A 27,535-nucleotide genomic window follows, 5' to 3' on the forward strand; every position below is an offset into this window, starting at 1 on the left:
TCATGGCACTGCCTTTTCCAGCTTCCCCTATCACACACACAGACAAACAAAGACAGCCAGCCAATTAAAAAGGGTCACAGATTCATTAATAATATTAAAAAGACAAAAGCACACAAAGACAAACATTTCAGAATGAATGTATGCATAATTGCCACTTGATTGCTACATGTTCTGCAGAGCTGCTGAGTTGTAACCCTTTCCTGTAGTTTCTCACCCTGCGTTTGTAAAGCATGGCCAAGTGTTTGAGGGTATAGGCGAGAGAGGGATGATCTGGGGCAAGTGCTCGTTTGCGGATGTCAAGCGTTCTTTCATACAGCTCCTCGGCACTCTCATACTCTTTCCTCTCGCTGTGGAGCGCAGCTAGGTTGTTCAGAGACTGGGCACAGTCAGTGTGATCCGGCCCTAGCACACGCTGGCGCATCTCCAGGGATCGGGTCAAGAACATTTTTGCAGCACTAGGTTATAAAAACCAACATGTTATAATGCATATTATATAACTGTAAATGGAAAATGTGTATTATTAATAAAGTAATGAAGTATAAGAATAGTTTGTCATACAATGTAATTTAAGCCTTTTCAGAAATTTTTCAAGGTACATTTTAGGTACCCACTAAGTGTAATACATGAGGAAAGACATTTAAATAATTTTTAAAGGGGTCATACGATGCTATTTTAAAGATCATTATTTTGTGTATTTGGTATAACAGAATATGTTGATGCTGAATAGCAAATTTTGCTGAAATTTTGCTGAACAGCACAACCCACACATCTGGGTTGTGCTGTTCTGTTGTAAATAAATCTTAACCAATGATTCCTAATTGCATCTACTTCCGAAGGTCAAATAAAGTGCTTTTGCTTTCGCACCGAATCGCACAGCGTCTCCCTGACATGGCTGCATCAACACTACTGCTGTTCCTGAAACCACGCCTTCTTTTTGCGTGCACATTTGGGTGGCATTATGCTAATATTTCCACATAGTGACGTAGACATGTGGGGGCGTGTTAGAACAAGCCGATTTAGGTAGGCGTGGTTGACTTAACTTTTATAAAGAATATCTCTTTGGATTTGAGACTTTAGTCTTTGCAACTTTACAGATCTTCTTTATGCACCAAGAGCTTGTAACACTCCAAAGAGAAAGGAAAACTTGAAATCATCATATGACCCCTTTAACAATCATAAATGATTATATATGGTAAGGTTTTAACAAAAACAGCAAGACAAGCTGAATAAAAAAATGCAAATTCACTCTCTGACAGTAGGTGGTGATTATTGAAAATCAGAAAAATATTGGTTACCCTGGTTACCCCTGTACACAAAGCAGTGCTGAGCTTATAACACCACCTTATTAGGCATTTGCATGAATCATTTGACTGACCTATTTCAATGCCAGAACGGCTAATTTCGCTGAAAGGCAATGAATTTGCAGTATGAATATAGCCAAAATAGCTCCTTCTGCAAATTTAATGTCATCCCATATATATATATACTGTATATATATATATATATATAGTGCCCTCCAAAAGTATTAGAACAGTAATGACAAAATTATCGAGTATAATTGTAATTATACTAGTATAATTGTAATTATAAGTATAAAAATGTGGAGTTAAGACGTCTGCAAAAATTATTAAAAGATGAATTTGAGACAAAACTACAGAATGTCACATTTTATTATTAAGCCGTTTCAACACATTCATGTTTTACCAAATAAAAAGGACAGCGCTTTTAGAGTTTCATTCCCTAATCTGATGTGAGCACAAGTATTGGGACAATTGAAATTAAAGCAACTGTAAAAGTTTAAAAGCTAATATTTAGTTGCAAATCCCTTGCATGCAATCACAGCAGTGAGACTGCCACCCATAGACATCACCAGAGTCTAGGTTTCATCCATTGAAATGCTTTCCCCAGCCTTTAATACAGTCATTTTCAACTGTTGCTTGTTTTTGGGAGTTTCTGCCTTTAGTCTCCTGTTTAGCTGGTGAAATTCATGTTCAATAGGATTTGAATTTGGAGACTGACTTGGGCAATCTAAGACCTTCCATTTCTTTACCCTGATAACCTCCTTGCCTGAACTAGCAGGGTGTTTTGGGTCATTGTCCTGTTGCAATATGAAGCACTTTCTGATGAATCTTGTGGCATTTTCTTGAACATTGGTAGCCAAGATGTTTTTGTACACTTCTGCATTCATTCTGCTATTACCATCATTCATTAAGTCATTAATAAAGTTGAGAAAGCTCAGAGGCAGCCATGCATCCCCATGCCATTACACCACCTCCACCATGCTTCACAGATGAGGTTGTATGCTTAGGATCATTTTCAGTTCCTTTTTTTCTCCTCACATTTGCTTATTCCCATAAATTAACAGTGTCCATAAAACTGTTCCAAAATTCTGCTGGCTCACCTTTGTGCTTTTTTGCACCCTCTAATCTTGCCTTTCTATGTTTGCTGCTGATCAGAGGTTTGCATCTTGCTGTGTAGCCTCTGTAATTCTGCTGTGGAAGTCGTTTCATAGGGGATGGAACTCTAAAAGTGCTGATCTTCTTAGTTGGTAAAACATCTATGTGTTGAATAACCCAATATTAAAAATGTGACACCCACACATCTGGGTTGTGCTGTTCTGTTGTAAATAAATCTTAACCAATGATTCCTAATTGCATCTACTTCCGAAGGTCAAATAAAGTGCTTTTGCTTTCGCACCGAATCGCACAGCGTCTCCCTGACATGGCTGCATCAACACTACTGCTGTTCCTGAAACCACGCCTTCTTTTTGCGTGCACATTTGGGTGGCATTATGCTAATATTTCCACATAGTGACGTAGACATGTGGGGGCGTGTTAGAACAAGCCGATTTAGGTAGGCGTGGTTGACTTAACTTTTATAAAGAATATCTCTTTGGATTTGAGACTTTAGTCTTTGCAACTTTACAGATCTTCTTTATGCACCAAGAGCTTGTAACACTCCAAAGAGAAAGGAAAACTTGAAATCATCATATGACCCCTTTAACAATCATAAATGATTATATATGGTAAGGTTTTAACAAAAACAGCAAGACAAGCTGAATAAAAAAATGCAAATTCACTCTCTGACAGTAGGTGGTGATTATTGAAAATCAGAAAAATATTGGTTACCCTGGTTACCCCTGTACACAAAGCAGTGCTGAGCTTATAACACCACCTTATTAGGCATTTGCATGAATCATTTGACTGACCTATTTCAATGCCAGAACGGCTAATTTCGCTGAAAGGCAATGAATTTGCAGTATGAATATAGCCAAAATAGCTCCTTCTGCAAATTTAATGTCATCCCATATATATATATACTGTATATATATATATATATATAGTGCCCTCCAAAAGTATTAGAACAGTAATGACAAAATTATCGAGTATAATTGTAATTATACTAGTATAATTGTAATTATAAGTATAAAAATGTGGAGTTAAGACGTCTGCAAAAATTATTAAAAGATGAATTTGAGACAAAACTACAGAATGTCACATTTTATTATTAAGCCGTTTCAACACATTCATGTTTTACCAAATAAAAAGGACAGCGCTTTTAGAGTTTCATTCCCTAATCTGATGTGAGCACAAGTATTGGGACAATTGAAATTAAAGCAACTGTAAAAGTTTAAAAGCTAATATTTAGTTGCAAATCCCTTGCATGCAATCACAGCAGTGAGACTGCCACCCATAGACATCACCAGAGTCTAGGTTTCATCCATTGAAATGCTTTCCCCAGCCTTTAATACAGTCATTTTCAACTGTTGCTTGTTTTTGGGAGTTTCTGCCTTTAGTCTCCTGTTTAGCTGGTGAAATTCATGTTCAATAGGATTTGAATTTGGAGACTGACTTGGGCAATCTAAGACCTTCCATTTCTTTACCCTGATAACCTCCTTGCCTGAACTAGCAGGGTGTTTTGGGTCATTGTCCTGTTGCAATATGAAGCACTTTCTGATGAATCTTGTGGCATTTTCTTGAACATTGGTAGCCAAGATGTTTTTGTACACTTCTGCATTCATTCTGCTATTACCATCATTCATTAAGTCATTAATAAAGTTGAGAAAGCTCAGAGGCAGCCATGCATCCCCATGCCATTACACCACCTCCACCATGCTTCACAGATGAGGTTGTATGCTTAGGATCATTTTCAGTTCCTTTTTTTCTCCTCACATTTGCTTATTCCCATAAATTAACAGTGTCCATAAAACTGTTCCAAAATTCTGCTGGCTCACCTTTGTGCTTTTTTGCACCCTCTAATCTTGCCTTTCTATGTTTGCTGCTGATCAGAGGTTTGCATCTTGCTGTGTAGCCTCTGTAATTCTGCTGTGGAAGTCGTTTCATAGGGGATGGAACTCTAAAAGTGCTGATCTTCTTAGTTGGTAAAACATCTATGTGTTGAATAACCCAATATTAAAAATGTGACATTCTGATGATCTTTTAATCATATTTGCAGATGTCTTGACTCCACAGCAGACAAAGCAATTTTGTCATTACTGTTCCAATAATTATGGAGGGCACTGTATGTATGTATATATATATATATATAGAGAGAGAGAGAGAGAGAGAGAGAGAGAGAGAGAGAGAGAGGAATATTATGAATTTTTTGGAGCTTATGAAAAAAAACAACGTGCGTCACATCCCAAAACATGACTATTAAAGTCCTAGCAAGGCACAGTGACAGGTTTGGTATATATATATGACACCATCTCAAACTTTGAGGAAGTCCTGCAGTGCAGATAGGTCTGCAAGAGGAAATACAAACCTAAAGAAATGGAGAGCAGCTCTGATCTATCGAGGTCATTGATTGTGAATGATCTGCACCCAGATGTGAACGAACAAGAGCTGTGTGCAATATTTCACCCATATTTTCACCCCAATGACAGGCATGTAGACGAGATAGACCTGACTGAACTCATCGAGCAGTCATGGGGAAGAAGGCTTGCAAATACTGTAAAAAGTGTTGTTGTTTTTTTCTTTTCATAACAGCTTTGAGCAGCCAGGAAATATGTCCAAAATATTCAGTAAAAATGCATTCAAAAACTACAACAATAGTAGAAATTTAATTGTCATTTGTATCAAGAATGGTCGCATTTCACTTGTATTTTTAATATCTACTAAAACTGTTAGTGACGAAAACTTATTACACTAAAATATTTTACAGGACATTTAGGTGTTTTTCTTATTTCCCATGACTGAAAATCTGCATTGCACAATTCCAAAATTTCCAGGATGAATGGGAACCCTATGATCTTTTGCAAATGTACTGGTGTATATGAAAGGATGATTTACTCACTCCAGGTTGTTCTGCAGGTAATAAAGCACTCCAAGCTCATTTAGAGTCTTGGCACAATCTGCCGAGTCTTTGCCAAGAGTAAGTTCCTCTAACTGCAGTGCCCGCCGCTTCAAGAGAGCGAAATCATACTACAAAGAACACAAGCAAATACAGTATGAAAGATACTGTTTTTTTTCACTTCTCTGGAATCACAGTTCATTGAGTGGGACCAAAGGAGACACAAATGTGGCTAAAATTATTGTTTGGCCTTTCCTTACCATGTGGCCTTTCTGTCGTGCTGTCTTCTGTCTAATCTTGACTGATCTCTTTCTCAACTTCTCAGCCTGCTCATATCTAGATAAAATAAAAACAGAATTAGCCCAGCCCTAATTTTAAATCATTAACTACACCATGAATAATTAAAGTACAAAACATAAACGAAAAGGTATCTTTTCCAAATCCTAGAAGGCTGCATAGGGTTTCCTAAAGCGAAGGTTGTCAGTTTGTACAATTATAAAAACAAAGGCATTGGGGTCATAAAAGTTGGGGATCATACATATCTTAGCAAGGACGCATTCAATTGAGTGACAAAGACATTTACAATGTTACATGTTAATGTAACTATTTTGTTTTCTATTAAAAAATTAAAAAACACAATCATTTTCAACAGTAATAATAATGAATGTTCCTTGAGCACCAAATCAGTATATTAGAATCATTTCTGAAGGATCAAGTGGCACTAAAGACAGGTTCGCCATCCTAGGAATAAATTACATTTAAAAAAATATTAAAATAGAAAACTGTTATTTTAAAACATATATTTTGTAACATTACATTTTTTTACTATGTTTTTGCCCATGGTGAGCAAAAATAAATAAATTCTTAAAATCTCTAACCCCAAATGTTCTCTTTTAATATAGAATGACCTATAAAATATAGTTATATATATATTTAAAAATGAAATATTTCATCTAATATTTGTGTGCTATGTTTCTTGTGCTTATTTGACTGTCAAGACTGTCAAAATTTGTGATAAAGCATTATGTAGAGAGTTTCAGCTTACTGATGTCCCATTTGTGCCTCAGAAGGCAGCTCACTAGGATTTGCAACAAAGCCTCTGCAATATCTGCACAGTAGAGTATGAATTTAAGAAAAATGTGCTGTACTTGTTTTGTTTCTGGTAGAGGAGCGAGAGTGAGTCTAGTTCTCTAGCGACAGTGCTGTGTTCAGGGCCATAAGCGTTTTCACAAATCTCCATAGCTTGTTTGTACAACTGCTCTGCGTTTCCAAATTTCCTCCAATGAACGTAAACCCCCGCAAGCTGGTGCAGGGACTGAGCCACACTTGGGTGGTCCGGATCCAAAGCCGTCTCACGGATCTCCAAGGAGCGCTGCAAGGGGGCCACCGCCTTAAAAACAACATGTTCACATCATTTATACATGATATAAAATAAAATACAGGTGATCCTCTGTCTTTCCGCTGTACCACCTGGCTGAGCAGTCCCAGGTCTTTAAGGAAGCAACCCAGTGTCTCGTACAGGTTGGCCAGTTGGCTCATGCTCTGTTCACTCTCACAGGTCTTCTCAAACTCCTTCAATGAGTCGAAATACTCTGTTGCCATCGAGCATTTATCCTTACCAACAAATTGCCAGTATGTCAGCAGCTCAGAGAAATGACCCCTGAGAACGCACATCAGCAGCAAGACGTTATTTCAAACACATATTCACACATGAGATACAGCAGGAACGTGAGAATGTACCTCTTGTACAGGTTCTGGGACACAAACAGGTTAAGTAGACTCATCTGGAGTTTACTTTGATCTTCCTGCTGCTGCAGTAACCATGGCAATTCATCAGCTACCCTCCACGTCACTCTGTCTTGCCTGAACCAAAAGAAATTATATCACAAAACAATCCAACATGGCAGCTACTTGTTGATAAATGCTTTGCTCTGAGACAATATCAGACATGTGATCAGCTAAGGACAAAATGACTATACAACAACAACAACAATAATAATAAAAATTATTATTAATATTATTATTATTAATAATAATTATTATTATTATAAAAATTACTATTTTTTTATATTATTTAAATTATAAAATAAATAAATACAAAATAAATAAATAAATATATTACTTTTGCAATAATACTATTGTACTGCAAATAAATACAAATGAATAATAATAAAATAAATGGAGTTTGTAAGTAGCAGTATTTACTGTGAACTGAGCTGAACTAAATGAAGACACTGAAAACACCAGACCATGAGCTGCTCGTGTGAAAATGAACACAGTACCGCTTCACTCTGAAACATGCAGCAGCCAGAATATCACCGTGTCATCTACTCGCCAACACCAATTTGGCACTTCCCGAGTATGACATTTTCATGTAAAGGGTGTTCCGCTCACAGCCTTGAAACTAGGGGTGTAAATCGGATGGTTCATCACGATACGATACGATACGATAACGTTTCTCATACCCAGCGATACGATATTTGCCGATACCTTGATACAATTATACGATACGATTACGATTCGATACAGGAGTATATCGATCGATATATCGATATTATGATATTATATATCTATTTTAAACAACCATCTACATTTTTATTAACTCACAAATGCAACCAAAATATATAACATGAACATTTATCTGAAATTTTTTCAATCCCTCAATTGGGACGTTCACAACAAAAAAATAGGCCTACACATTTTTTTTGAAATAATAAAGAAAATAAACAATTGGAAAAACAATTCTAGCTGCTATGGGCTCAGTGCTAAAAATATTTTCTACAGATAACCAAATTACAAGCAATAGCAGAAAATAAATACAACACAACAAAGACAAAGACAAAGACACAAGTTCAATAAACAAGCAGTGCTTTTCAGGTTTTTCAGCTCAGTCTAAAATAAACTTTCAGGTACGCTACAGAAATGTAATAATTAAATGTAAAATAACTGCATAGTCTTCACTGTATAAATGGAATATAGATGAATCATTTTTGATGTTACAAAGGTTATTTAGTCAGGAGCAGTGAGCACTTGTATTTTTCTTTGACAACATTAGATTTATTATTAGTTTGCGTTCACGTTAAGAACGAAGCACGGATTTAATATACTGATACACATGCCTTTTCTTTCTCAACTGTTTACATTAAGACTTATGCCTAACTTACTGTGTTTACTAGGATATTCGCCAAAACGTGCATTTTGATGTAATTCTGTCTGTATTTATTCATCCATGCACAAAAAAGTGGAAGAGAGCTCAATTTAGTATTTGCGCGGTGTAGACACGGCTGTCTGTGTGCGTGTTTGCGTGCGCTTTAGATGTGTGCGCAGAAAACTTCTCACACAGCGCTCGACCGTTCCGCAAACAATCCCGAGCGTCTTTTATGTTCACCTTGTGCCTTCGGGCAGTCCTTATATCGAGTCCTTATACGTGAGCTTGAACGAGAATGCATGCATTGGCGGTAATGCATAGACGGACATTATGTGAAAATGTGGACAGTGCCAAAATAAAGGTGCCTATTAGGCCTATTAAAGGTGCCTATTAATAAAGGCTGACTACAGATATCGATATTTTATGTGTGGCATCGATGCATCGTATCGTCAGACATCGTATCGATGTATCGATCCATATCGATTAATCGTTACACCCCTTCTTGAAACGCAGTAATTTTTTCCCCTCAGATTTACACAATTCTCTTCCCAGGTCAGAAAATGCAGAAATACATATTAATACAGAAAAATCACATCCCTTCATTATAATCAATAAGATATTCTTACTTCAGCTGTTCACTGAAGAACCGAATGATTTTCTCTCTGTAGGATCCATGACATTTGCCCCCATCCAGAAACTCTTGGTTGACCGCTTCACATGCCTGGAAATGATACACAGAGAAATAACTAAAGTGAAACATATTTACTTTCATCCACAAAAACATTAAGGGACATTTGACCAAATATAGCTTCAAAGGTACAGCTATGTCAGAGACATACACACCTGTGGGTGCTGAAAGCGAATGAGACCACAGGTGTAGGTAATGATGAGGAGTCTCTCCAGATTGTGGAGCAGTGAGGTGAGAGCAGGAAAACTCAGGTCTGGGAACAGCTCCAAAGCCTCTGATTCACTGATGCCGTTGTGACTGGCACATACCAGGCACAATAGCTGCACGAGAAGAAATACAAATAAATAAGTTAAACTGTGTACTGTAGTGTTTTTTTTAGTGAAACTCTTCTTCAAAGTGGACAGGTGACCTCTTTCATGATGTGCTTTTCCTGATCAGTGCCGAGTGAGTCTAGCACAACCTTCAGGCCCAGTCTGTATAGTGATATTGTATCTTGACACAACGCACACTGCTGTAGAGTCCTCTCCAATGTCCAGGAGGATCTGGATCTGACAGATTAAACATAAAAATGCTCATATAAACAAAGTGTGTGCTAATGAGAGACAAATTAATTGGACTGGCCCACCTTGTCACAATTTATTATTATTATTATTTTATATATTTTTATATTAACATTATTTTACATATAATATACATACAGTATATTACATATAATTTTTTTTGTTAAATATTGTATAATAAATCGTCGTTTCAAAATGAACTGATAGCTTTGACACTGCATAATGTCACTTTTCATTTATATTGTAAATATTGTACAATAAATAAAAATAAAAAATGGGGCAATTAATTAAATTAAATTACTCTGCTGTATCAATACAGCAATCAAAAAAAAAAGTTGTAACGCTCTCACACATTCACTCTCACAACACACACACACCTAGGGCTGGGCAAAAAATTGAATGCGATTTTCATGCGAATCTCGTCAGTAAAGCCGCTTCTGGTGATTAGTAGTAAATCTCCAGCACGTGCTTTCAGATGGAGCGGCATTTACTACACAGAGCCGTAGATCACTGACAAACTACACAAAATCACGTTCAAAATTGCAGGCGATTAATTGCCGATTCGATTTTTGCACAGCCCTACACACACCTATAAATACAAACAAGGAATATAAACAGACATAGACCCACAAACACTACAAATGTACAATCCACTCACTCACACACCTACTTACTGTGTAATGAGTCTTGCTAGTAGTGTGATATAGAGCGCGTTGCATGTTGCAGCTGAACGGCAATGTCTCTCCAACTTCTTTTCCTGTTTGCAAGCAGTACAGACCGATACTCAAACTCAGCATACATAAACAAAGATGAACACAGACTGACAAGGATGTTTACCTGATCTTTGGTGAGTTTGATATCGCTGTTCACACATTCTGTGCTGATGACACTCTTCACCTCTCTGGGATTGAGTGGGTCCAGGTGCAGCGTGGGCCACAATCTAAATAGTATATGTTTTGTGATTGTCTGTGTATAATATTACATACATGCATAATATCTGAAATCAAATGAGTTGTTATGTGTGTTTGTGCATCACAAACCTCCATGCCTGTGGGCAGGTCTCCACGTTAACTGACACCAGCACTCTCACATTAGCAGGAAGAGGATCAATCAGCCACTTCATGTGCCGCTCAGCATTCTAGGGAATACAAAAATAACAAACTGATCATGCCGAAGAATATTATTAGATATAAACATTTGGGCCAAAAATGAAAAGCTGATATTTATTTTATGCTATGGTCAAAAATTTATAAATGGGTAATAAATATTAAAATGTTATGCTATTTTCTATAGAATTTTGTCAAAATAAACTACAAATAAAACAACAAAATTAAAATAAATAATTTTAAATGCTGAAGTAGGCATCTCATCTTTATAATGTACACTCTGACAAATGGATATTTATTTTGAGATCTGATTACATGTCATTTAAAACCACATTGTTTGTGTGTGTGTGTGTGTGTGTGTGTATACACAAACACACACACACAAATGTCTAGTCACCAACAAATATCTAATATACAAAATCTCTTATTTCTAGTGCTGTCAATCGATTAAAAAAATTTACTAATTAATTGCACATTCTGAAATTAATCACGATTAATACCACGTTTTTTTTTATTTAGTTTTATATTGCAATAATTGAAATACGGTATATTTTTAATATTTGTTTAATGGCATCTTATTTATTACTGAAGGTGAATATCACTGATACCAATACTACTGATGTCTCTATGAAATTGTTTTTTCCCCTCTAATATTTAACCATTGGCTATAGCCATTCAACATTACAGTATAATTGAGAGCAATCAATTTTAACATTTGGCTTTAAAAAAACAACAACTTATAATTTAAGTGAACTTAAAACAATCTTCACATAAAATAATGTACACTCTGACAAATGGATATTTATTTTGAGATCTGATTACATGTCATTTAAAACCACATTGTTTGTGTGTGTGTGTGTGTGTGTGTGTATACACAAACACACACACACAAATATCTAGTCACCAACAAATATCTAATATACAAAATCTCTTATTTCTAGTGCTGTCAATCGATTAAAAAAATTTACTAATTAATTGCACATTCTGAAATTAATCACGATTAATACCACGTTTTTTTTATTTAGTTTTATATTGCAATAATTGAAATACGGTATATTTTTAATATTTGTTTAATGGCATCTTATTTATTACTGAAGGTGAATATCACTGATACCAATACTACTGATGTCTCTATCAAATTGTTTTTTTTCCCTCTAATATTTAACCATTGGCTATAGCCATTCAACATTACAGTATAATTGAGAGCAATCAATTTTAACATTTGGCTTTAAAAAAACAACAACTTATAATTTAAGTGAACTTAAAACAATCTTCACATAAACCCAATATAATAAATGTCAAATTTAGCTACATGTGCCCTTCAGCAAGTAGGAAATATACAGAAATTGAATAAAATTATCGAACACTTAATTCTAAATTAAATACAGATGAATCCTTAAAGCTACTAAAGTTATTGATTTCCTCTTTTTTCTTTTGTTCTTTGATTAACAGACATCCCAGCAGCTGGGTTATTAGGTTATTTTGGCTGTTTTAAGAGCTGCCGCTGCTGAACATGACACGGATCTGACACGCATCATATTTCCTCACAACTCTTTACCTTTTCTGACCCACTTCAGGTCTTAAAGCCCCTAATAATGAGCTGACGAGTTGAAGCTGGTGTGTTAGATGAGGGAGACTTATGAATCTTAAATGTGACTCATATATAACAAATACTTACATACATGCACAGTTTTAAGGCAGCTTTAATAACCTTTTTGGTAACTTCATGACTTAACTAACGACATAACTACGACATTGCATGCTCATAGTTTCATTTGCGCTTTAATATGAAATGATTGAGGCTACAGCGCGAGCCGCCACATTTGTGTGTGCAATTGAAGAGCACGTGCTACGAGCACAGTATAACGGCTGACACGAGAGTAAAATTCATTTTTACTGACATATGGCAACATCTAATCTGACCACAGTTCACTGTTGTTCTACCGAAGCTCCCTTGTCACTTGTACCTTTTCTGTGCTCGTTTGACGTTCGTTAACATGTTAATTTTGACAACACTACTTATTTAACTTATCCCTAATGAAAGATATATACCCTTTCCTTATAAAAAAAAAGCTGAAAATTTCTGCTGAAATTAAAGAAATGTTTGCATTATGTAAAGAGTTGATGACAAAATGTAAAATAAATGACTAAGAACTACCCCAAATAAATGTGGGTGTTTAGTTTTGTCTTCACCAGCACAGATCATTAAACATGAGCACAGACAAACATACCACAGCTCAATGAGGAAGATTTTTTGAGGAAGTGTTACCTGTATTTGGTCAATGGAGTCAATGATGATTATGATGTTGCCGTGGTGACGTGCAGACAGCCGCTCTAGCCAGCGTGGGAACTCCTCGAGTATCTTAGAAGGGTCCATCGAGAGGCCGGAAATAGACCAGAAATGCTGGAGCAGCTACAAGGATGATTGGGAAAGAGAATTTGTTCAGAGGAAAGTTTTAAGTATTGTTAACTATGTTTGAATTGTGTTTATAAAACCCTTTTCGTAACCGTCTTTTTACCGGTAAGATATTATTCAGACATCAGTACCAATATACAGGTAAACTCTGTGATGTCAATCATAGGAAATTACCTTTAAAAGGCTATGCCGGTGTCTTTATCCACTTGGATGAGGAGAAGCGCTATAGTTTCACTATCTGTCCATTCTGATCTTTTTTTTTTTTTACTTCTGAGTGACAGGCATAAGGGGATGACCCCACAGAACAGGTTTTTGCTCTCAAAAACATGAGTCACATAATAGGTACTATAATACTGCAGTTACTATAGTAACGGCACTGATGAATGGACACAGCGAAACAGTCAGAAATCCATCTGCAAGTGTTTACATAGAAAAAGCAGCGGCGCTTACTGTAAACAGTATGATTTATGATTGGCCTAAAGCAGATTTCTTATGGCAGAGTGTTCTTCTCTTGTATGTGCTTCATACCGGTAATCCTGTTCTTTGTTCACACGTAGCATGATACCGGTAATTTACTGGTAAAGTTACAATTTCTCATACCGGAAAATTTACCAGTAAAGACTGTTTGTGTGAAGGGGCTTATGACTTGTGGGGGCTATAGTTCAGCTAGAGTTCAGGAAGTCTAGATCTAATGCTTGTAATGCCAATGTTATAGCAACCAGGTAAGGTCAAGTCTGTAGTATAAGTCAAGATAAAAGGTTTAGCAAGTGCTGTTTTATAGTTAAAAGATCACTGTAATAATTAACGGATATATGTGTAGAAGACCTTGTGAATCTATACAACTATACAAGTCTGTTCTTTCACTGTTTTGGGCTTTTTGCATAATAGTTGCATAACAAATTTTAAACCCTGTATTAAGGCTACTTTAAACTTAGGGTTAAACCAGGGGTTTTCAAACTTGGGTCCAGAGAACCCAACGGGGCTGCAAGTGTCTAGGTGTTTTAGGGAGACTTAATTTTTCTAGGGTTCTAGGGTGTTTTCTTTCCTCCAACAAGAACATGTAAAACAATGCAAACACGATGGCAACTCGAGTGTATATGTATGTGCCTTATAGCAGTTTTTTTATTTTTTCTGTAAATTTTTTTTTGCACACAATGTTTTATGTTTTGGAAAAATGGAAATATTAAGCAAGCAAAATGGAAAAAAAACAGGATATAATTTATAAGCTTGTTGTGATAAGATTGTTCAGAAATGGTGAAAAAAATAATGTTTCATTAAAAAAACGTCTTTCTCCTTAAACGTCATTTAAATAAACAAATATTCGAATATTCGTTTTTTTGAGTTAAAATATTCGAATGCAATATTTAAAAAAAATGGCCATCCCTAATTTACATGCAAGACAATGCTCCCTGTCACACTTCAAAACAGGTAAAGCAGTTCCTTGAAGCTGAAAACATTGAAATAATGAAAAGGCCCAGAGTCCTGATCTTAACCCAACTGAAAATCTCTGGAAAATCTTTGGCGACAAAGTTATGGTTAAGAAACCCACTACAGTTACCGAACTATGGAAGAGACTGGAAAAAGAGTGGACCAAGATCACACCAGCGTAGTGTGAGAAACTAGTGATACTAGTGGTCTCACCTCAGTTGTGGTATTGAGGGTGGAAGAGAGCGCTCTGAGGTGAGACCCTTGAGCAAGGCACCGAACCCCCAACTGCTCCCCGGGTGCCGCAGCAATATGGCTGCCCACTGCTCCGGGTGTGTGTGTGCACTTGGATGGGTTAAATGCAGAGCACTAATTCTGAGTATGGGTCACCATACTTGGCCACACACCATACTTGGCCACACTCACTCACGATACCCTGCGGCCGCAGATGTGCTGAAGTCACTCAAACCGAGGGTCTGTACACTTCCTACTAATTTTTGACAGCTGTAACCCTCCAAAATTTTAGTTGTAATCTTCTTTCATGCTACAGCGGTTACTGTTCTCTAATTTTGATCACTGTGTTTTCCACAAAATAAAGGTGTTTTCTTTTTCTTTTTTTAATGCCTTGGTTATTTTGTCAAACATGTTAGTGGATCAGTGGTATACCCACAGCTAATATTCCTTCAAATTTTGAGCGATGAAGATTTACAATATTTTAGAGAGTATTTAGTAAAGTATTTATGGATTGTAATGTTGATCTCCACTGTACATCTAGGATTCCTCTAAAAGTGAATTCAAAAAAACATTTATTACAAAATCAATATTTAACATATTATCTTTTAATAATTTTGCTTTGGCCTCCATACATTAACAATATAAAAGCCAGTTATTTAATATTGCAGACAACATGTTGTCTACTACTGTTCAAAAGTTTAGGGTCAGTAAGATTTTATTTCTTTCGTTTTTTTTTTTTTATGAATTAATAAATTGAATAATATAATTCAAAAAATGAACACATTAAGCTGATCAAAAGTAACACTAAAGACATTTATAGTATTAAAAAAGATTTCCATTTCAAATAAATGTTTTTATTTTGTACTTTCTATTCAAAGAGTCTTGAAAAAAAAATCTGAATCAGCACAGTAACAAGAATAAATTACATTTTAAAATATAGTAAAAAAAAATTGTGTTTTATGAAATGTTTTTATTGTGTTTGTGATCAAATAAATGCAGCCTTGGTGATCTTTTAAAAGACTTCTTAAAAAAAAAAAATCTTATCAACTTTTTAATGGCACTGTAGTTATAATTGTGTATCGTTTCAGCCTCAGGGGACATCTGAAAATGACGATCAATGATGGCAAAATTCATTGCAGATCATGGCAAAAAAAAGGGTTTCAGAAGACTTAAGACAAACAGAAATGGCAACATTTTCACAGACAGACATATACTGTATACAGACTGAATACAGTATATGCATATAAGAATGTTAACCCATGGTTTACAAATATACAGCGTGAATCTTTAAACTCGACCACCCAAGACAAAGTATAAATAGCATAAAATAAGACAACCCAGGATTATAGTAATGTTAGGGTTAAATATGACAATGGTTTATCAATTTCCAGTGTGAAAAGCCCTATACAGTGCAGGCTGCGTGTCAAAGTGCTAGGTTTAAGGAGCTAAACAGAGTGAAATGAGTGTGTGTATCTGTGTCTGACCTTCACTGTGAGGCGCTTAATGATGAGCACTGGATCTGTGCTGGTAGAGAGAGGATGTCCTGTGAAGTGATACAGAATGAGGGTGTTGGGAGAGTGTTTCTGCTGTAACTCTATCCTGCAGAGAAATGACATTGTTTACTGTGTGAAAATTGACCTATATCGTTATTGTGCAATAATACCTAATATTAAGTGTTAAGATGAAACAACCATTTAGCGAGCAAAAGTGATTTGCCCGATCCAGGTGCACCAGATACCAGCAGTGGTGGGGTGGGTGGAGGGGCGGCTACCATGTCATTGAGTTGGTCAACATACTGTAAAAATAATTAATACAGCATTCAACTCATTGAATTTACACATTTCCTGCCATTCGTATAGGCTACAGTTAATTCAATATTTGGTTACTCTGATAATAATAATTTTAGCTATCAATATGTGTGTAGTACTTTCAGTTATCGTCAAATACAGAATACAGATCTTCCTTTAGATTTCTTGTGGACCTACTCATCAGTTAAAATACTAGGTCCATAATGAACAATACAGAAAATTATAACAGAGAGCCATCGTGCCTTCTGGAAGCTGAATCTGGAAGCAGCGCTGCAAGCCTGCTGGAACGCCTCAATCTGCTCCTGCTCATCATGAAGGTCCCACAGCATATCACCAGAGTCTTCCTCTTCTCTCTCCTCCACACCTCCACTCTCTTCTAACTCCAATCCCAACAACTCCTGAAGAAAGAGAGAAAAATCTTGTAGAAATGTCTCTTTCTGTTTAACATCATACATCTCTTTAAGATGTTCCTCTTTCAGAACCTTAAATAGTGAACCACATTCTAACAATGCTTATATTTTTACACAAACGCTCGGGTTACTTTCAGTGTTAGGTATTTTTTATTTTTTTTTACTTCAGTGGCTGGGTCAGTTTTACTAACAGTAGAAACAATACACAATCTCAAAGTTACCCACTTCTGGTTTTTCTGTTCCAATCTGGACTATCAACAATCATTTTCACTCGCCAGTCCAGGCTGCTCCTACTGTATTTTCATATAGACCTAAAAACCTATTTAATTTCACTGTTAATCTATTACATATATTATTTTTGCTGTAAATATTTAAAATAGTAAGCATTTACAATGTAAAATATATTGGCTGAATATGATAAGCAACCCAACTTGCATTGTTAGTTTAACCCAGCATGTGTGCTGCCCAGTATTTATAAAGCTCTTGACAGCTGGGTTACTTTTAACCCAATCATATCTCAAGTTCATGATCTGAGAACACTATGGACAAACTACAAGCATGCGATTAACACCAACACCCACTTCTGTCAGGACCACTATCGTCAAAGATGATTGACAATTAGCAATGTGTTTTCCTGTGTGTGTGTACCTGTTTGATAATTCTTTCAAGTTGAGTGAAGATAAGAGCAGCTCCATCCTCTACAGACCCTGCATAATCCACTACCTGCAGAAAAAAAAGAAGCAAAGAATAATTTATCAAAAATAAAGCGTGGACGTGAACTACAGACTTCACAGTATTTTTTATGTTTGAAATTCCTTTAATCCTTATAAGTCTTTTGGACATTATTTAACAATTTCATTTTCATTTTTTTAATGGTTTCCTCAACCTGAGTGGTTCAAAACCTGGTAACTTTTTTAGATATTCAATAATTTCTTTAAAAACATCTTGCTTAATATTCACAGTCAAAAATGACCACATACAGTCAAGGTGTGATCCTTTTTCTAAAAGCGTAAGAGGGTTAAAGTATTACCACCACATAGTGGTGCTATATATGAAACTTAACAGTGCTATATAAATTAATCTTAGAAGAAACTTCAAAGAATTCCTAAAAGAAAAAAATATTTTTAATTCTTAAAAGAAACTTTATCACCTATAGAAGCTTCAGAAAAACCATTGAAACCCTTATGATCTTTCTAAAAAAAAAAAAAAAACCTTTAGAACTTTCAGTAGAATTTTTAAATGAATCATTTGAAATTACTTTAAGTTTGGCACTCTTGTCAGCTTTGTTAACTCTCTCCAGCAAGTCTCTAGTGGATGGACTGAGGGTGGACACCTCTTCCTTTTCTCCTTTTCTGTCACCAGTTCGCAAATACAGCAAGAGAGGCCGAGAGTCTGGGGTTTTCACAAATGCTTCCTCCACATCCTCCACAACACAACTAAAACAGCAAAACACATTCATGTGATTCATATCAACAATAATATGATAAAAAGTAAGATACAAAGATAGAGTATCACCTGGACACTGAGGACTTGAGTAGCAGCACACACACAGAGCTCCTCTCGATCTCCTGCCTGCGTTCAGCAGCATACAGAGCAGCTTTCTCCTCAGGAAATGACACGTTCAGGTAGAAATGACCCAAACCCTCACAAAACCTCTGCAGCCTCAAAGAATGAGTCTGAAAGAGAGAGACAAATGGATGAAGAGTGCTACAATGTGAGAATGCATGTATTTAAGTTGTGTTATCTAAGCATGTGTACCTGTATAAAGGTCTGCATCTCCGCTCTGGTCTCCTGTGTGTATATGAGGTAGCAGCGGATTGTGTTACTCCACAGAGCCTGAGAGACGCGAGGAGAAACTTGCAGCAGACTGGCTACAGCTGCATCCCAATCATCTGAAACAGCACACAAAAAAATCAGCATACATGCAAGCATACCTACAACTGCACACACAGGTGCAAACTCACCTCTGCTGACATTGGCAAACGGCCCCTCCACGTCGATGAGACTGTGAGCGAATTCTGGACCCCTGTGTGTCTGCTGTAACTGCATCATACTGCCCAAGGACGGCTCGCTGCCCAACACTCCACCACTCCAGTACTCACACTGAGTTCCTGCAGCTGCACACAGGGTAGACATTAGGGATGCACTGATATTGAAATTTTAGTTTCACAATGCTTCACTCTAGGCAAGGCAAGGCAAGGCAAGTTTATTTGTATAGCACATTTCATACACAATGGTAATTCAAAGTGCTTTACATAAAATAAAATAAAATAAAAACAATAATCACAACAATAAAACAAGGAATTTAAAAACTTTGAAAAAATAAAAATAAAAAATAGATTTAAGAGGTTTAAAATGAATTTAAGAAGACGATTATACATATAATATAGTGCAATCAGTTCGGACATCGCACAGTGCTCATTCAATAAATGCACAGCTAAACAGATGAGTTTTGAGTCTGCATTTAAATGTGACTAATGTTTTAGCACATCTGATCTCTTCTGGAAGCTGATTCCAACTGCGGGTGGCATGATAACTAAAAGCACATTCCCCTTGTTTTGTGTGAACCCTCGGTATTTCTAACTGACTCGATCCTAAAGATCTGAGTGGTCTGTTAGGTTTATATTCAGTGAGCATATCTGCTATATATTTAGGTCCTAGGCCATTGAGTGATTTATAAACGAGTAAAAGTACTTTAAAATCAATCCTAAATATAACTGGAAGCCAGTGTAAGGACCTGAGGACTGGTGTAATATGCTCAGATTTTCTGGTTTTGTAGATATTTAGCTGTACAATAGCAAAAAAAATAAATAATAATAAGTTACTTTTTATTTACCATTTAATACTTTTGCTAGGTATAGACAATAATCGCATTTAAAATAAATGAAAATCAATAAACAAACAAACAAATGAAAAAATAAATAAACAAATTAAATAAACACTTGGATGGACAGGCGGACAGACAAATTAAAATAAATAAACACATAGATAGTTTAATTAAGAAATAGATAAACAAATTAAAACAAATAAATAAATGTAGATATTTAGCTGTACAATAGCAAAAAAAAAAAAATAATAATAAGTTACTTTTTATTTACCATTTAATACTTTTGCTAGGTATAGACAATAATCGCATTTAAAATAAATGAAAATCAATAAACAAACAAACAAATGAAAAAATAAATAAACAAATTAAATAAACACTTGGATGGACAGGCGGACAGACAAATTAAAATAAATAAACACATAGATAGTTTAATTAAGAAATAGATAAACAAATTAAAACAAATAAATAAATAATAAACAAATAACAGATGCATACATCAATTAATAAATGAATATATAAACAAAAAGATAAACAATTTAAATTAAATAATAAATAGATCAACAAAAGTGTAAATAAACAAATGATCATAAAGATATATAGATACACAGACACTTTTAAAATGGCATGCACCGAACTGAACCAGATTTTAAAAATAGATAAGAACTATCTATCTAACTATCTTTGAAAGAGCTACTTCCTCTTTCAAATAAAGTTGAGTCAGTGTGAGAAATCTGCATCATGCATCACATGTGAATGCTCATTTTCTTCAGAAAGTGTAAAGATCTAGTTTCTCTTGTGAAATTGATCTGCCACATTCTTACTGGTGACAGTGGTGCCGTTGTCGTCTGAATCCGAGTCTGCTGGATCATAAATCTGAATGCCTTGAGCCTGCAGCTGCTGAAGTTTTGACTCCAGATCTCGTTTTGCCCGCAGCAAATCCTGAATTTCCTTTTCTTTAGTCTCCCGGAATATCTGCCAGGTGATTTAGGACAGAAATAAAGATGAAGGAAACACATTGGTGAGGTAAAGAATGCAGTGACAGGCAAACTGAAGCTAGAACAGCTAGAGGCTAAAGTGATAAGACAGTCTTGGGAAGATTTAGGATTGTGCTTGTGCAAGGTAATAATTTTTAATAAGTCAGTTCTTAAAGTTACCGTGAGAGAGAGAGAGAAGAGAATAAGATTCACACCTTAAACTGCCGTTTGACCTTGTCTCTGTCGTGCTCAAAGGTGGCAGCTCTCTCCATGGCTTGATACTTTGCCTCCAGGGCACTTTCCTTCTCTCTAAGAATCTTCTGGTAAGTCTTCTGAAGAGCCTGACAACCAGAGAAACACAGAATCAGCAAACCTTAAGTAGTTTGATAGAAATGTTGAGAAAATTAACATTAATTTCAGAATTTCTTTGCTTTTGGTACATGGGTCAATGACCCATTAATACTATTTATTCAAAAAATATTGAAAAATTGATTAAAATGCAGTTCATACTGTACATACAATGATTTGTATACACTTGTTCTATGATAATTCAAGTTTTTGATTCATTAATAGTGTCGGGCAGTTTTCTATTTCAATAAAGGTATGAGACAAAAGTCTTTTGAAGATTTATTTTCTTGCCATTCAGTGTTGGCTGCAGATTGCGACAAAGAGAAAATACCTTAACTCAGTATTTAATCAGGATGCTTCTATTTCAACCAATCATAATGCATACTCAAGATATGTGTCCATTAAAGGTGTCCAACTATGTCCCCTAGATGTGTTTCTAAGTATTTAATTCAAATAATCTTTTAAGAAGCTAGGTATAAAATAGTATTTCTCATCTCACACTTGTCTCGCACACACACACACACACACACACACACACATTATATAGATTTCCTGTTATCTCTCAGCTTATTGAAAACTCAAGCATACTGAAGCAAACTAAAGCACTCAGAGAAAGTCTAAAGACTACTCTTTAGTACAGTGAAGCAAATAATACCAATAATAATATTTGAGATAAAAAAAATGATTTCCTTCAAAAATAGAAAAACATTTTTTAATATATATTTTGGGGGGCATAAAGTCAAAAAGTGTTATATCTTACTGAACTGTCCTGATATTAAAATGAAGGAAAACATAATTTAAAAAAATGACATTTTTGGTATAATCTATTATAATTGTTTAGTAGAAAGAAAAAAAAATGAACAAAACTGCTTCACCATTTATAATTCTTTAATAAACTTTTCCCCACTAAATTAGATAATATATATATATATATATATTCCCCATAGGTTTTTAACATTCTAAAAGCTCTTTATTCCAAAGATACTACAAGCTAGTCAGTGTATTCAGTAGGTGTAATGTATTGTAAGTTGCTTCAGAGGTATTGCAAGTATTACATACAACAATAATAAAACAGTGCATTGACATAAATAAGGACATTTACTTTTGGTACTTAAGTACTTTTAAAAGCAAGTACTTCTGTACTTTTACTTAAGTAAGAATCTGTCTTTACAACTTTTACTTGTGATGGAGTAATATTTGACCAGCAGTATCTGTACTTTCTGCTGAAATGTGGTAGATTTGGCACGCAATGACCCTCATTTCTGTATCTTTGGTTACTCATTGTAAATAGTTATGAGGGATTTTGGCACCTTTCTTTTTAAAATGTGTTAATCAAATGTGTTTATGTACAACATTATACATTATATAGTGTTTGTACTTATAGTGTCTGTCTCACAACATAAATTATAAGATAAAAACATTTATGAGAAGTTGTGACGAAGTATGATCTGAATATCTCAAGTCTGTTTTTTGGTTTAATTTGACATGTGTTGTTGGGTTAGCACAGGGCTGTCCAAACTCGGTCCTGGAGGGCCGGTGTCCTGCAGAGTATAGCTCCAACCCTAATTAAACACACCTGAAGCAGCTAATCAAGCTCTTACTAGGCATACTAGAAACTTCCAGTCAGGTGTGTTGAGGCAAGTTGGAGCTAAACTCTGCAGGACACCGGCCCTCCAGGACCGAGTTTGGACAGCCCTAGGTTAGCATGTTGTTCACTACTTTCACAGTGTCATCAAATCAAACACATGGAGAACGTGGATATCTGCATATTTAATGCTTAAGCATCACCTTAAACTGTGGTCTTGAACTCTGCGGTCATCCTGGAGACGATGTGCGCGGGACGAATTCCAACAGAGTGAGGAAAAACACTCCACCCAACCGAGAGGATTGAGGAGATCCTGAACGATGAACGTGGACAAAACTGATATCAATCTTAGGACCCGAAATATTAATCGATAAGTAACGTGTTCGTAAACACGGCTGGCGTATCAGTCAAAAGGTAAACAAATCATACTGATGCGCACACATTTTCTCCCAAATGTCTTCCTGACAACCGCGTTACTAGGCACGCCTTCTTCTACGGGTCTACAGTGTGACCAAAAGGTTAACCTAAAGCGTTTTCGTGAGTAAGGGCCCGTCCAAATACTCATGCTGCGTCCCAATTCGCATACTATCCATCCTAAATAGTATTCGAAAATAGAATTAGTATGTTCCAAATCGCAGAATGTTGAAATAAGTATGCCAAAGATTTCCGGATGGTCTACTACTTCCGGGTAGAATTCGAAGTGCAGATCGATGCACTCTCAGGCTTTGTCCAAATACCCACAATTGCAGTCTTTGCACTTGACCACTTGATTACTTAAAGGGGTCATATGATGCTTTTTTTAAAGATCATTATTTTGTGTATTTGGTGTAACAGAATATGTTGACATGCTTTAAAATTATATAAGGTTATTTTGTCATTCATGATTGGAGTCTGATAGCCCCTCCTCCTTCACTATGTAATTAAAGCTGAGACAGTTGAGTGCATGACGTGTCCAACATTGTTTTTTCGGTTATTTAAATGCATCATCCGGGTAATTAAAGTGCACTTTTCCTTTTTGGAATTTTCAGTGTGTGAATTCACTACTCGCACTATTTATACTACAAAACGTCATAGAATAGTGCATAAGTAAGTACGCGATTTGGGACGCACACTTGCGGTCTTTGCACTTGACCACTTGTCTACTTGCATTACGTTATTTATCCTGTAATTGGTGCAGTGCACATTCTCACTCGTGGCGAACAGATCCACCTCCGCTCTCCCGTAGCGGGTCTAAATCATCCGAACCGACTCGGGGTTCAACCTCCACTCTCCTTGAGGAATCCCCTTCCTCGAAAGCATGTCCGCCCCGAGGTTCAGGAGACCGGGGATGTGCGCTGCTCTGATGGAGAGAAAGTGACGGTCCGCCCATAACAGGAGATTCGCTGCTTGCTTGTACAAAGCCCTGGAACGTACGCCTCCTTGGTGATTTATGTACGAGACCACAGACATAGTCTGAAATGGCGCAGGGAAGACAAAATGGCCCCCGAGCGCTCCCGAGAGAGGCGGGCTCGCATCTCCACTGAGTCGAAGCACACTCCCAAATATGTTATAGACTGTCTCGGGGCGAGAATGCTCTTCTGCATGTTGACACATAGCCCTAGGGACTCCAAGTGACGAAGCAGCGTGTCTATATGGCTGAATAGCGTGTCCCGGGACTAAAATCAGCCAATCATCCAGATAGTTGAGAACGCGCATCCTCTCGCTCGCTCTGAGAGGGGAAAGTGCTGCATCCATGCACTTCGAGAAAGTGCGCGGTGCCAAAGCCAGCCCGAATGGGAGAACAGAGTATTGGTACGCTGTGCCCTCGAAAGCAAACCTCAGAAAGCGTATGTTATGCGGTGCTATCTGAATGTGAAAGTATGCGTCCTTTAAGTCCACGGATGCAAACCAGTCCCCGGGGAGAATTTGCGCCAGGATTTGTTTCAGCGTTATCATCCTGAATGGACGCTTGCAAAGCGCTCTATTGATGGGCCAGAGATCTAGAATCGGGTGGAGTCCCCCGTCTCTTTTGGGTACCACAAAATAGCGGCTGTAAAACCCGCTCTCCAGCTCGCTGGGAGGGACTTGTTCTATCGCTCCTTTTTCGAGCAGACTGCATACCTCTTGTTTCAGAACCAGGGCATTTCGAGGAAATGTTAGAGACTGCACCACGCCACTGAAACGGGGTGGTCTGCGTCTGAATTGAAGGGTATACCCACGCTCTATCACACCGAGTAGCCAGCGCGAGATTCTCGGAATTTACTGACATTGACTAAAATCTCATTCTTTAAAGGACAGATATGCAGTTGGAGGTGTTCAGCCAACTGCCTTACGCTCTGGAATCCACCAAAGCCTGACTGGAGTAGACGCTGGATGCCCATTACAGTGTGACCGGAAGGAAAGTTGAAGTCGAGTATTTTTCCATAGACAGTGCATCCAACAGTAACTTCGGTTCTACTGCCGGACTTGGCCTTTTACTGGGCAATTGTTCATGATATGACCCACCATGCCTGTAGCGTATGGACCAATCAGACTCACCGTTTTTCATTAGATTTAACAAATCAATTATTCATTAGATTAACAAATAGTCACAGACCCCTCACCCAATAAACATACTGGGTGCCAGGATGTCTGCGAACGACACCAGGCCCCTGGTCACCTTGGCAACCACGACACCTTTTGCTAGACCAGATACACTTTACGACCTAATGGCATGTTGAGAGTTCTCCCTTTCACTACATTTTCCATAGGAAAGACACAATGCACAGTAAAAATTGACTCTTCTCTAATTAATTAATAGAAAAACCTTTCTGTGAATGAACACACACATCCTTCAGGTCATTGTGTATGTGGTTACTGTCCTTGTATATTGTCTTTTATATTGTATATTGTATACTGTTTTATGCAGGCTTATGATAGAACCCCTCGTTCATGTAATCTTACCTATATGTAATCCTACCATGTTTAGTATCTATGAATTCGTCTTCTGATGATCCAAACGAGAGTGTACAGGTGCATCTCAATAAATTAGAATGTCGTGGAAAAGTTCATTTATTTCAGTAATTCAACTCAAATTGTGACACTCGTGTATTAAATAAATTCAATGCACACAGACTGAAGTAGTTTAAGTCTTTGGTTCTTTTAATTGTGATGATTTTGGCTCACATTTAACAAAAACCCACCAATTCACTATCTCAACAAATTACAATACTTCATAAGACCAATAAAAAAAACATTTTTTGTGAATTGTTGGCCTTCTGGAAAGTATGTTAATTTACTCTAACAGAACCGCAGCCTCCAGTCTGCGGTTCTGTTAGATTCTGAGAAGAGGATGTGACATGGGGATGTGAGCTAAAACGCTCTAAGGACACCCTAAGTCTGCGCCAGGCCTCGGGCCTTGACTTTCCATTCACCAAGATCATCTGACTCAAACTGGTTCTTTTTCATCAACCAACTTCAGCAAAGATCAACTTGAGCCTTCAGATTGCATCAGGACTCTCTGTCAGACAGACAAGACTTGCAAGTATCAAACTTAGTCTTATTAATTGATACATTAAGTATCATTTGCACCTTTTAACAAAGGTGCGTTTGAACTAAGAAACTGATGTTTCCTTCAGGCTGTAGATCTGCTGAATATCCAATGATACCATAGCTTCATGTTTTATTTCTCTTCTCTTTACTACCTAAGCTTTAATCCTGTTCCTATACCAACTGTATGCATGTGTGTGTGTATATATGTGTATGTTAGACTAGTTTAAGTGTTTATGTAGTTAATAAAGTCTTACTTGTATCACACTTGAGGTTGTTCATTGTTTGCTCATAACCGCAGTCCCTAATCATGCAGATTTCTGCTACATGCTCTGTGTAGTATTGTACAGTAATAAAGTTATTTCCCTTAACCAGGAAATTAACATTCTTAGAATTGACAGACAGTTGACCCTGAGAGGTCAAGTAAATACTTACAGCGGATCTAAATATTTATAATTAATTATAACTAGTTATGATGAATTATTCATATTTCCCCTTTGAGCTGATTTGCTACAGAAGAGTGGAGAATGCAGGCATGATAAAACAAAGGTTATGAGTTTAAAACACTGTCAACCTAAAAGTGTGTGTTGATAGTCCAGTATAATTAGATTGATGCAATTCATCTACACTTTGACTGTATATATACAAGCCTAGCAACCTGGTGGTCATTACTGTGTTTCACTCGCTAAGTGAAACATAATGGTGTAATACTGTACGTCAGTATTCAAGTGTGAGGCACACATAACTACATATATGCTTAAACCGGCTTTAACTTACAGTAAACCTGTTTTGTTATTCTTTAAACAAGTGCAAGAAGTTTATTGTTAAATTAGAGAAGCACTCACAGAAGTGCTTATTTAATGCAACAAGTCTTGAAGGACTGAAAGCACCACATTTTAAAGGGGTGGTTGATTGCAATTTCACTTTTTTAACGTTAGTTAGTGTGTAAAGTTACTGTTTGAGCATAAACAATATCTGCAAAGTTACCAAGATGAAAGTTCAATGCAAATGGAAATATCGTCTTTTAAAATTCTGGTGGTTTAATGCCTACAAAAACGTCTGGTAGGGACTACAAAGAGTTACTTCCCGGGTTTGTGACATCACAAACCCAGATAAACTCCGCCCTCGGGAAAAGGGAGCAAAGGGGGCGAGGCCATGCTGCGCTGCTTTAGAGAAGAGGAAGAGAAAACTAGGAGATCACATAAAG

At 36.7% G+C, this 27,535-nt stretch overlaps 1 protein-coding gene across 1 annotated transcript; it reads right to left on the reverse strand.

Annotated features, from left to right (window-relative positions):
- Positions 1-25,181, reverse strand: LOC107558328 (nephrocystin-3). The gene is made up of 25 exons (XM_016241979.1): positions 25,134-25,181; positions 21,104-21,229; positions 20,736-20,886; positions 19,052-19,204; positions 18,846-18,979; positions 18,603-18,763; positions 18,346-18,523; positions 17,736-17,810; positions 16,920-17,075; positions 16,561-16,664; positions 16,354-16,468; positions 13,064-13,207; positions 10,729-10,826; positions 10,526-10,628; positions 10,363-10,445; positions 9,538-9,676; positions 9,284-9,448; positions 9,067-9,161; positions 7,033-7,155; positions 6,763-6,952; positions 6,441-6,682; positions 5,553-5,628; positions 5,296-5,423; positions 215-455; positions 1-27 (listed from the first exon to the last, which is right to left on the reverse strand). Exons 1-25 carry the CDS (start codon positions 25,179-25,181, stop codon positions 1-3), a joined length of 3,255 nt encoding a protein of 1,084 aa, XP_016097465.1.
- Between the last annotated feature and the right edge of the window lie 2,354 nt (positions 25,182-27,535).

The sequence above is a fragment of the Sinocyclocheilus grahami genome, unplaced genomic scaffold, assembly GCF_001515645.1.
Source record: "Sinocyclocheilus grahami isolate Dianchi unplaced genomic scaffold, SAMN03320097.WGS_v1.1 scaffold641.1, whole genome shotgun sequence".
Lineage (NCBI taxonomy): Eukaryota > Metazoa > Chordata > Actinopteri > Cypriniformes > Cyprinidae > Sinocyclocheilus > Sinocyclocheilus grahami.